The 11,764-nt window shown below is 42.2% G+C and overlaps 1 protein-coding gene across 1 annotated transcript in view; it reads right to left on the reverse strand.

Moving 5' to 3' along the window:
• Positions 1 to 357: 357 nt before the first annotated feature.
• LOC147171774 (aromatic-L-amino-acid decarboxylase-like) overlaps positions 358 to 11,764 on the reverse strand; it is a 12,697-nt gene continuing 1,290 nt past the window's right edge. The window contains exons 2-5 of the mRNA XM_086079518.1: positions 11,177 to 11,196; positions 10,956 to 11,054; positions 2,116 to 2,217; positions 358 to 1,039 (exon numbers count right to left, since the gene is read on the reverse strand). Coding sequence (XP_085935644.1) covers positions 839 to 1,039; positions 2,116 to 2,217; positions 10,956 to 11,054; positions 11,177 to 11,196 — 422 coding nt within the window. The 3' untranslated portion in view covers positions 358 to 838. The remainder of the gene's footprint in view (positions 1,040 to 2,115; positions 2,218 to 10,955; positions 11,055 to 11,176; positions 11,197 to 11,764) is intronic.

An 11,764-nucleotide genomic window follows, 5' to 3' on the forward strand; every position in this document is an offset into this window, starting at 1 on the left:
GATGTGTAGCAACCGGGTGCTATCCGCTGAAACGACTAGAACTCCGGCGGAACTCCGTAAATGGCATCAGCTTAAAGTAGAGACATGCTTACAAGGCACAATTTAAACTGCAATCTACCAGTTACGCGGTTGTACATGGGAATAGAGCAGCCACGAGATAATTCAACATCAATGAATCCATTTTTGGGGCGAATTTTTGACTGTTTTTCAAATTTCTAGCGTTTCCATTCAGTTTTATTTTCGCATTTCTTGAAAATTCAAATACAAATGGGTGGATGGAAACCCAACTACTGTTATGAACAAAACACATCACAATAACTATTGGTGTAAAAAACAAAAACAGCCAAACAATCAGTATCGTATTGAATCACATTTATCTGATTTTGGCCATCACTAAGTACATACATTTACAGACAACTTCAATCAAAACACTCATAGCCTACTACACACATACAAAGTGCAATATTGTACATTCATCAAAGAAGAATAGTTTTTTAGTGAAGTGGCTAGGTTGACACGACGACTCACGAGGGGATTGCAATAAGGCGCCACATTTTACACAAGACAAAGGCAAAGCGCTAAGAGCTAAGAAACGTGCTTTGGGGTTGTTGCAGGAAGTTGGAGTAACCACAAAAAACAATGCAAAAATTGCAAACAATAAACTGTTTTATTGTTTTGTTTTGTTTTGTGTTTAAGGGTGCAAACCAACTGTTTAGCATGAAAGTAGCGATAGTGTGTTTTTAGTGTTTTTCCTTCTCAACATTTCCTAACTGCATGATGAATAGCCTTTACCCTTGACATTATCTTCAAAAATGGGCATTTCTCGCTTGTCCAGTCCTCATCGAATGGAATCCTGCAGGAGTTCAAAGGTCAGTTGTGTGATGTGCCGCCATGCTTTCTGGATGTGACGAGACTCAGTGGTACGCGAGCAGATGGCGAAGCGTAGGACAAAGCGTCCAGACAGATGACAAGGTACCAAGTGGATCTCTCTGCTCTTTGTGATCTTCTTTAGCAGATTCTGATTCAGATCATTGGAGCCCTTTAAGGAGGTGAAAAACAAATCAACTAATGTGAGCATGTGAAAAACAAAACAACATGATGCAATTGATCATATTGGCTCACATAGCACTGACCACTGACCATTTCCGCATCTTTAGGGTTAGCGAGTCAAAATTGACCCGTGATTTCACTGAGCCTGGAAATACTTAAAACAACTACTCGGCTGTTCAGTAATGCTAGAGTAATAAAAATAAATGACGACATCAGTGCCACTACATTGATGTCAAGTTCTGCTTGTCTGACTGCTTGTACCTTTTGAAATTAGATTAACGGCGATATTTTTTTGTCACAGGTTAATGCAGCACCGATAACGGCATATGTATATATATATTAGTGTTGCACTGGATACCGGTACCAATACCGTACCTCGATTTTTTGGCGTCAAAAACGGCTCAATATCCCAAAATTTTTAGCACCGTACTTAAAAAAAATTAAAATACGAGACAGCCCGCCAACTCTATTTTAAAGGCGGGTACACATACACGCATGGCCGCCTGTCTACCGATACCTTAAGCGGCACACCTCTTTCAGCTTGTATGCGAGAGGGCTCAGGAGATGGCTTCACGCACTGAACACTGACAAGCTTGCTGGCCGTCCACTCCTCGTTGAGAAGTACGATGCGCAAAGTGTCTATGGAACTTTTTTCTCACATGGCCAACAGCCACGGCAAGCCAACTGACATGACGTTTTGTAACAAGAGCAAATGTTTTTTCGCGGAGAAGCAGAAAAAAAAGCAACAATCACTCCTGGCCCTGCAGTGGACTTAAGGTGCGTTCAATGAACAGGCACACAGTAGGAAATCACAGTTATACATAGAAAAAGCCCTGAAAAAGACTGACAGGGCGACACGTTGTGATATATATATATATATCAGCGGCCATCAGCGGCTTGCTTGTCAGACCGTAAGTGGAATGTTCACATTCCATACGCAACCTCTATATTAGGCTAAATAGTTACCTGTTATAATTATAACAGAGTCCATATATGCTACAGGCCAATGCAATTAGAAAGAAAGGTTTTTATCCAACAACATATATTAGAGTTGGGTGGTGTTACCTTGAGCCTGAAGCAAACCAGACCCATGATGACGTCAGCACAGATCTCAAATCTCTTGTCTGCTCGTACCAGACTCTCAAACTCCTTCGCCAGGCCCACTTGCTGAAGACAAATACAATAATGGTAATGCCATTGAATTTATACGGATATATATGTTCATGATATGCATTGCATAGTGTACAGGCATCTCAGGTACATTTGTTGTTAACATTTATCAAAATAATACTAATGCAACATTAACCATTCCTGTGCCCACTAGAAGCAGTGTTTCCTTTAATTTTCCACGAGCATTCACACAAACTCCTTTCTTCGACCATGGTGAGCAATATCACACTTGTCCAAAACTTGAGATCATAGTAAATACCTATATATATATATATATATATATATATATATATATATATATATATATATATATATATACACACACACCAGTTGTTCAAATAGGTCAAATGGCGCAAAGTTTCTTCTTGTCGATTACACAAGTGTCAGCTGCAGTCAAACCTTTCTGGGGATTTAGGATGGCCAATTGTCATTGCACTTTGGCATTACAAATGTGATGGCTAATTGATTGCTTTGAATTCACTTGGACATAATCGTTACTGATTAAAGGCTACGTTTATCACTATCCTGCGAGCAATGGAGGTCTCAGAAAAAGTGGGCATGTGAGGCGGTGCAGGGGTGGGTCCTCAGTTTATAACGTCACAGATTGAGTAACCACTTGTTTTCTCGGGTTGGGAGGGGCTGGTGTTTAACTCTTTGACTGCCAACCATTTTCAGAAAAGAGAACATGTGGGTGCCAGCTGATTTAGAGCATTTTGACTGATCTTTCAAGGTCCACAGAAAATTTTGTGTTTGGACTATGGAAACACAGATACTACCAAATGAAAGATTGAACTCTCATCTTTCATCAGAAAAAAAAGTTAGTTTATACCTTATTCCATTATTCAGTAATCAACAATAGAAAATAGGTTAGTTTCTTTCAAATGCTCTGTTTTGGACCAAAATACAGAGAAATCAAGCTTTTTGTGAAACGATATTATTTCATGCACTCTAGTGAATTTGGCACCTTTTTTCCCCCATGAATGATACCACAAACACCTAAACAGTGCTTTACTTCTGTAAAACACTACCACCAACAATGAAAACGTGTTTTTTGATAGCAAAATAAGTTTATTTACATTCAACAGTGTAACAATTTGACAAAACAATTTGGCAAACTATTTACAAATGTGTGCAACTGTGCATGTGTGGTACTATTTACAATTGTGTGGATGTTTCAACTACACAGTTTTTCTTTTTGTGTGGTATATTGTGTAACACTCCCCTGCGTGCAAGGGGACGCAGCAGGATTTGCACCACAGATTAGTTTCATTGCGATTGCCCCTTCGCGTGCAGACCCTACACTTTCTTGCCGGCCTTTTTTTCCGGGGAGTAGCAGGTATATACTGCAGTATGTGTTTGGCCATGTTGTCATCAAGTCTACTCTCAGGATCATGATACGGTGACCTGGTGTTACATCTGGCTTCCTCATGTCCTTCAGTTCCTATACCGGGTGGTAAGAGATGTTCTGATCCATCTTATCCACTCCATTCAGTGTCTTCTCCGTGATCAGACTGTACCCACTCCTCTGATGAATATGCATTGTCCGATTGAACGTCCACCTGTGCAGAAGTGCTCGGTTGTGCACCGCGTTTTCTGGCGTTAGCATCGCTAGCCGTTAGGCTTTACGACGTGATCGAAGCCGTCGCGTCAACGCTTCCAACTTCGCCGTCAACCTCGGAGTCACCATCATCATCATCAATATGCTCTTTAGCACTGGTCGATGCTTTTCGTCTTTGAAAAAAATGCTCAAGCGTGAGCTGCTTGCAACCGGTCGCCATTTTCGCTTCCTCAGCCATTCTCCCCTCAACACTCTAGCTCCGCCTCACGTCTTCTACTACTGACTCCTACCCGATCTCGTCCAAAGAGAGTCATCGCTGCCATCGAGTGCCCATAAATAGTCATTATACTAACTTGATCTGCTTGATACTTTGAGCACAGCTGGCCAAGGCTTTCCTCCACCCGTTTCCCCCCAAAAAAACAAACAAAAAAACATAGTTAACGTCTTTTAACGTTTTTGGCGGCACTCATTTGGATTTTACTAAACGTTATTAAACGTTTTAGGCGGTCAAAGAGTTAAAGAGCAGAATGACATAGAATTACTCAAAAGAGGGGCAAATGAAGGAAAACACCACTTTGACTGTGTTTTTGGTGAGGAATTTGCATTTTAACATGGTTAAAAGCTCAAAAAAGTTACCTAGGCAGTCATTTTGACTGGTTTCAAATTTTGCAACATCATAACTTGGTTAAAAAAAAATCTAGGTACTTATAGGACAATGACGTTTCCTAAATATGTGTATGTTTTATTCGAACATTGTTTTATTATTATAAATTCAAAACACAAAGATATTTGAGTGTTACTATTTTGAGTGACATAGCAGTCAAATTGACTGCATACATTTCACTTCCACTTTCATTTGCTAAATTTTCCTGCTCTATTGTTTGTTTGTTTGTTTTTTAATGCTCTGTGATGCTACCTATGCCACAGTATCTCCTCCTAAAACCAATATATCCCAATTATAGCAAATTTCCTTAACAATAGCTTGAAATTAATGGCAATTATATATTTTTTAATTTGTTCATAAATGTCTTTTTGTATAGTACACACAATAAAAGGCATTAAAAAATAGATAAATGAAACAAATAATCCAGTGGCATATGTGGTTATACAACTTATTTTTAAGGAATACAGTGAAGTGCCAATAATTAAATTCAATACAGTAGTGTTTCAAGCAATTTAATAATATCTACCATGTTAAGAATTCCTGAAGCTGTTTAGTGTGATGTTTAATTATATCTTGTTTTGAAATCCATGCTTTTAATTTGGAAGGCTGCTCTGTATTTCCGTTTCCAGTTTTACATTCTCCGTTCATCATCAAAGATCTGTCTGCACTTCAGAGTTAATTACATTATTGAGTACAACTGAAGACTTATATGCTCTTTTACCGGAGCCCCCTGTGGCGGTCAATAAATACAAAATAACAATTTCAGCCTTTAGTTCCTGACCGAAAAACGGCCACCAGAGTGGGTGACGATACAAGTATCGATAACCGTCGCGAGTACCGATCCCGTGAAATGTGTCCTGTCATCGGCCGGATACCAATACCTGGTATCGGTACTCGCTCATCCCTATTAAAAACCCAAACTTCTCATGCATCTTAATAGTCACGGCCTGAAAATATCGATATAATGAAATTTGGTTATACATATAGCTTCACCCAGTGGTTAAAGTACCACTGATTGTCACACCCACCTAAGTGGGGCGAAATCATTTGGTGTCAAGTAGGGCGGCAATGGGTCCCATTTTTATAGCCTTTAGTATGACCCGGCGAAGGATTGAACCCACAACCTTCCAGTCTCAGGGCGGACACTCTACCACTAGGAAATTTACTTTTTTGTTTTTATCTATTGTGCCGATCCTGTTGAAGGGATCCAGTTGAAAATTTGTCAGAAAAACCTTAAGATGTTGGTCATGCTCTAGTCTAGAACGAATATTGTAACTTTTCGGCAAAGGGTGTGGCCTTGGCGGTGCCGCAAAGTCTGATGATTCACCGTGACAATAAAAGTTTACTTTAACATAAATTAATAGTGCACTTACTGGCAAAAAACAATTTTAAAAAATTGTCGACGTTTTTCTTTAGGCTGGTTAACCAGATCTACCTCATATTTGCTCAAAAGAGTGTTTAGGCCTTCATGATGTTACGACACGAAATTTTTGCGTTTTCGCGAAACACTGTGGGCGTTCCAAGAAAACAACACAGATTTTGAGGGCCTATACATGCACGAAAACTTGTGAAACTTGGCAAACACGTCTGGTCTGGCAAAATGAGCAATGTTTCATTTTTACAAAAATAACGAAGCAGCCTCGGTTGTACGTTTAAGCAAGATCAACATTTTTCAGATAACACTTAAGATGTTGACCATTCCTCTGACCAACAATTGTGACTTTTGGGCACAGGGCGTGGCCATTTATGGTGCCGCAAAGTCTGATGTGACAATGTGACAATAAAAGGTGCTTTAACTTGTCCCAGATGGCCCTATCTATTAGTTTTCACACAATTGGTTTCCACGCATGTTTCTAGTAAACCCTACTAATTTGGGTGTGTCCATCCATCCATCCATTTTCTGGGAAACCTTCAAAACCTGCAGGACTCCAGACCTCGAGGACCGCGTTTGCTCACCCCTGGTTTAGAGTGTATAGTTCCTTGGTGAATGTCTATCCCTTGTGGTATTGAACACATTTGTTATTTCACAAGTTTGCATCAAACTGGTATCCTACGCATTAATCAGTTTCCAAGAAGTAGGTTTCAGCCTCAAAAAGATAGTTGAATCCTGAATTGCAGCAAAAGTTGGGTTAAGGTTAGTTTGGTTGCTTTTCTGTCATGTTTCAATGTATCCTCACAAGTTTCTTACCGTTTAGGCTGTTTGTCCACATGACGGCGCGGTTTCAGAGCTTGAAACCGATCACTTTTGAAACCGGGCTCCAGAGTGGAAAGATTTCAAAACGCGCCCCGTACGCCTCCGTTTGGAGACCATATGCAGGATACTCCTCCAGTGATGACGTAATGGTCACAGCGTAATGACGAAACATTGTCGCAGATTGATGACGTTTCTCGCGGGACTGCCCGCGAACCGTCAATCTTTCAACAACAATGGCGGCTAGTAGTAGTAGTTTTGCACAGCGTCCTTAGCTTGCTTATGCTTTTGCAGCAAGATATTTGGCTTCTTTATTCCCTCGTTCAACAAGCGGTGTTGTACTTGAATCACCCGCCATTGTCACTTCTCCTGTGTTAGTCTTTTTCATGTTGTTTTGATACATGCAAAGTCATGTTTGTTTTGTAGATTGCAATAAAGTTAGAAAAAAAATCAGATTCTTCTTCTACGCTTTCCGGTAACTCTCTGTGGCTGCGCTACAGCGCCACTCCTCGACTTGGCATATACATTACAGCCGTTAAACGTCCTCAGCGTTTTCTTTTGGACACACGCAAGTCTTGAAATACTTCTGTGTGCAAGATTTGTTTGAGGAACGAAGCCGGATTTGCTTCCGTCTGGACGGGGCCTTAGTTTCAGTCATGATATATGTTTTGTTTTGTTGTCCTTGTGTGCCTCCCTAGTCTTGTCAAGCATTGTCATGTCCACCTGTTTGCCTGCCCTTCCTCATGTGTCAACCAATCAGCACCCTCTGACACTTGTGTCTTGCCCAGGTGTGTCTCATGTCAATTAGTGTGTGTGTATTTAGTTTCTTGTCTCCTCTCTGTCTGATCCCATATTGTTTCCTCCTGTCATGCTGCCATATTTTTGCCCTGTAGTTCCCCCATGTTTTGCCTTGCTGGCCTTTCTTGGATGTTGTTGTTTTTGTTTGTCAGCCAGAACCTTGTGTTAGGGATGGCAGAAATGGAACATTAAAACGATCAAATCATTTGAAACGATTGATTCACAAAAATAATCGATCTTTTGGAACGGTCGAAACTCTTCCCACAGCGACATCTGGTGGCAAAGTGTATAATATTACAATCAAACAGTAGATCAGTGTTGCCAGCTTCCCAGTAAGGAAACTAACTATTGGCTATCTGTCATCACCTTATTTACACAACTGGCAATCGGGCTATAATTGTAATGAACGCCATAAGAGAGAAAAATATTATCATGGGAAACAAAAACTGAATAACCCCCACCACGTCAAAATAAGTATAGAAATACAAATTAGCTTTTTGTTGCTGATACTTAGTTTGTTTTTAATTTTGCCTCTCAACATGACTTAAATGCTTTGATGAAACCCCCAGTGTAATCACATTTAATCAAAAACTACATTTCAACAGACTACATTTCAAAGGCTTTTTTCCCGACAGGGTATCAAGTTTTGACAGAAAGTATTAGAGAGAAAAAAGAATGACCTGCAAAAACATGACACCCATAGCGCAAATTGAACCTGGGTTACCTGGATAACAGACCTTTTTCTTAGCCCATTGTGCGGGTACGTTACCACTAAACCAACCGCCGCATTCAAAGCGTTCAAGAGGATGTTGACATTTTATCATGTAGGGCGATGAATCGAATGGTCCAAGTATGTTGTTGTAATTACGAAATAAAAACTGACAAATAAGTGAAAGAAGTTTATACAGTTATATTAAAATGACATATCTACACATTAATGATAAACCTTGCCCAGATATGCCGCAGGTCTTTAAATTCATCCATGAGAACCCATCCAACCGTTATATCTACCATTTATCCGAAATCGGGTCGCAAGAGCAGCAGCTTTACAGGGAAGCCCAGATTCTCCCCAGCCACTTCTACCAGCTCATCCTGCGGGATCCCAGGGCGTTCCAATGCCAGCCGAGAGACATAGTCTCTCTAGCGTGCCCTGGGTCGTCCCGGGGCCTTCTGCCGGTGGAACATGCCCGGAACACCTCTCCAGGGAGGTGTCCAGGAGGCATTCCAACCAGACGCCCCAAGCCACCTCAGATGGCTCCTCTCAATGTGGAGGAGTAGCGGTTCGACTCTGAGTCCCTCCTGGATGGCCAAGCTTCTCACCCTATCTTTAAGGGAGAGCCCGGACACCCTACGGACTAAACTCATTTTGGCCGCTTGTATCCGGGATCTTGTTCTTTCAGTCACGACCCACAGCCCATGACCATAGGTGAGGGTAGGAATGTGTATTGACAGGTAAATCGAGAGCTTCGCCTTACTGACTGATACAGAGTCTGCATCACAGCAGACGCTGCACCGATCCGCCTATCGATCTCCCACTCCATCCTGCCCTCACTCGTAAACAAGACCCCACGATACTTAATCTCTTCCTCAACTTAGACAGGGCACTCCACCCTTTTACAATTGAGGAACATGGTTACGGATTTGGAGGTGCTGATTTTCATCCTGACCGCTTCAAACTCGGCTGTGAACCGCTCCAGTGAAAGTTGGAGATCGCGGCTTGAAGAAGCCAACAGCACCACATCATCTACAAAAAGCAGAGATGCAATGCCACCAAACCAGACCCCTCAAGGCTTCGGCTGCGCCTAGCAATTTTCTAGATAAAGGTTGTAAACAGAATCAGTGACAAAGGGCAACCTTGGCGAAGTGCAACCCTCACACTAACAAATCCGATTTACTGCCGACAATGCAGATCAAACTCTGACACTAGGTCGTAAAGGTACCAAAAAGCTCGCATCAGGGGGCTTGGTACCTTGTACTCCTGTAGCATCCCCCCACAGGACTCCCCGAGTGACACGTTCGAACACACCAAGTCAGCAGTGCCTTATGTCTACTAGACACAGTGCTAAAGGTGCAATGCTTCTCCATCCTGAGACGCCGGATGGTGGACCAGAATTGATTCGACGCCATCTGAAAGTAGTTTTCATGGCCTCGTTAAACTCCTCCCTTGCCAGTTTTTGCCTCAGCAACCGCTGTAGCCGCATTCCACTTGCCAGGTACCCGTTATCTCCCTCCGGAATCCCACATGCATAAAGGGCCCAATAGAACTCCTTCTTCAGCTTGACGGCATCTGCGGGTTCGGGGATTGCCCCCATGACAGGCACTGACCACCTTACGGCCACAGCTCTGATCGGCCGCCTCAACAATGGAGGCACAGAACATGGTCCACTCAGACTCAATGTCCCCTGCCTCCCCCGGGTCAAGGGAAAAATTCTGCCGGAGGTGGGTGTTCCCAGCAAACTCTGGGTCTGCCAGGTCAGACCGGCATCTTCCCCCTACCATCTGAGTCAACACACCATCAGGTTGTGATCAGTTGACAGCTCCGCCCATTTATTCACCCGAGTGTCCAAAACATGCGGTCGCAAATCCGATGACATAACCACAAAATCAATCAACTAACTGCAGCCCAGGATGTCCTGGTGCCAATTGCACATTCTTATGTTTGAACATGGTGTTCGTTATGGACAATCCGTGATGAGCACAGAAGTCTGAGGCTGAGGGAGGCTACACTCTTACTTTGTGAACCCCAACATACAGGCGGCAAGTAAGCCCACACCTGCTCTACGCCTCTTATCGTGAACAGCTCTAGAGTGGAAAGGAGTCCAGCCCTTCTCGAGAGGGGACTGGTACCAGAGCCCAAAATTTGTGTGGAGGCGAATCCGATTACGTTTAGTCGGAACTTCTCGGCCTCCATGTCCCAAGAGCTTGCTTCTATGGCTAGGGATCAGTCCGCCAAGGTCCCCGCCCTTGGCCGCCGTCCAGCTCTCTGCACACCCTACCACTTTGGTCCCTCCCATAGGTGGCGAGCCCACGGAATGGGGGAACCACGTTGTCTCTTTGGGCTGTGCCCGGGCAAACCCCTTGGTTGCAGGCCCTCACCAACGAGCCCCCAGACCTAGCTCCAGAGTGGAGGCCCCGGGCAAGGGAAACTTCAATACAAAATTGTCACTCGTCATAAGGTGTCGTTTGAGCCGTGGTTTGTCTGGCCCCTCACCTAGGACCTTTTTGCCTAGGCGACCCAGGCAGCTAGCTTCTACAATCATTGGGACACACAAACCCCTCCACCAAAGTAGGGTGACAGCTCACGGAGGGGCTTTTGAGAACCATTTCAAAATTGTTATGTGCACCCCTGGCTATTATCTTTTTTTCATGCAGAAACATACAGTATACAGTGACTGAGCTAAAAGATATGAATATGATATGACTGATATGAATTGAGTTTTTATGAAAATATCTGTAAACATCAGATTATTATAACTTTTATGGCTCAGATCAAGAGCCAAAACTAACTGGTTGTAATGGAGTACCTTGCGTATGTGTGCCTGTAATCCTTGGAGACCATAAATGCGAAAGACAAACCACATTTTGAGGGAGCGGAATCGTCTGCCCAGTGGAATCTGCCAATGCTGAAAAAAAGAAAAGAGCACCACATAAAAAGCTTGTGATGTCTGTCTGCCTCTCTCTCTCTCTTTGTTCGTTTAATGTAATTTATTTATTTATTTAAATAAAAAGTAACACATGTTCTTACCCTATAATCTGTCACTAGACCTGTTGATGAAAAATACAGAAGTCATTTACCACAATACATCAGTCATTTACCACACAAGGAAACACCCCATTGCCCCCATTTTAAAATAAAATATTTAATCAGAGTATCACACATATCAGAAGCCCATATAAAGATCTGGTACGTCATACATCAAATTGCAAATACTGCATGTGTATAAAACTTATTTGGACAATATACACACAATAAGAGCAACAACACATTGATTGCACTTGAAGGACAACACTTTGGATTATATTGTGCTGATGAGTATTTCACTAATACGGTTTTATGATGGAAAGAAAACTATTATGTTATGCTCTATGATGGTAATATTTTGCCTATTTAACAAATACATGGTATTGGTATGTTTTAAATGATCCTACTGTTGAAAATCGAACTGAAGTAACTGATAGGTGATATGAGGATTTGAGCAAATATGCGATAAAAAGGGGGGAAATGTTAGATTAATGTAACTTAATTCTCCTATATTTAGTCTTTTATTAATTGTAAATAATTTATTCAACATTGTGACCTCTTTTTGAACTGTGTGAGTTGGAGTCGTCTGCC

This window comes from Leptonotus elevatus, chromosome 6 (assembly GCF_054856555.1).
Source record: "Leptonotus elevatus isolate MCC_2025b chromosome 6, RoL_Lele_1.0, whole genome shotgun sequence".
NCBI lineage: Eukaryota > Metazoa > Chordata > Actinopteri > Syngnathiformes > Syngnathidae > Leptonotus > Leptonotus elevatus.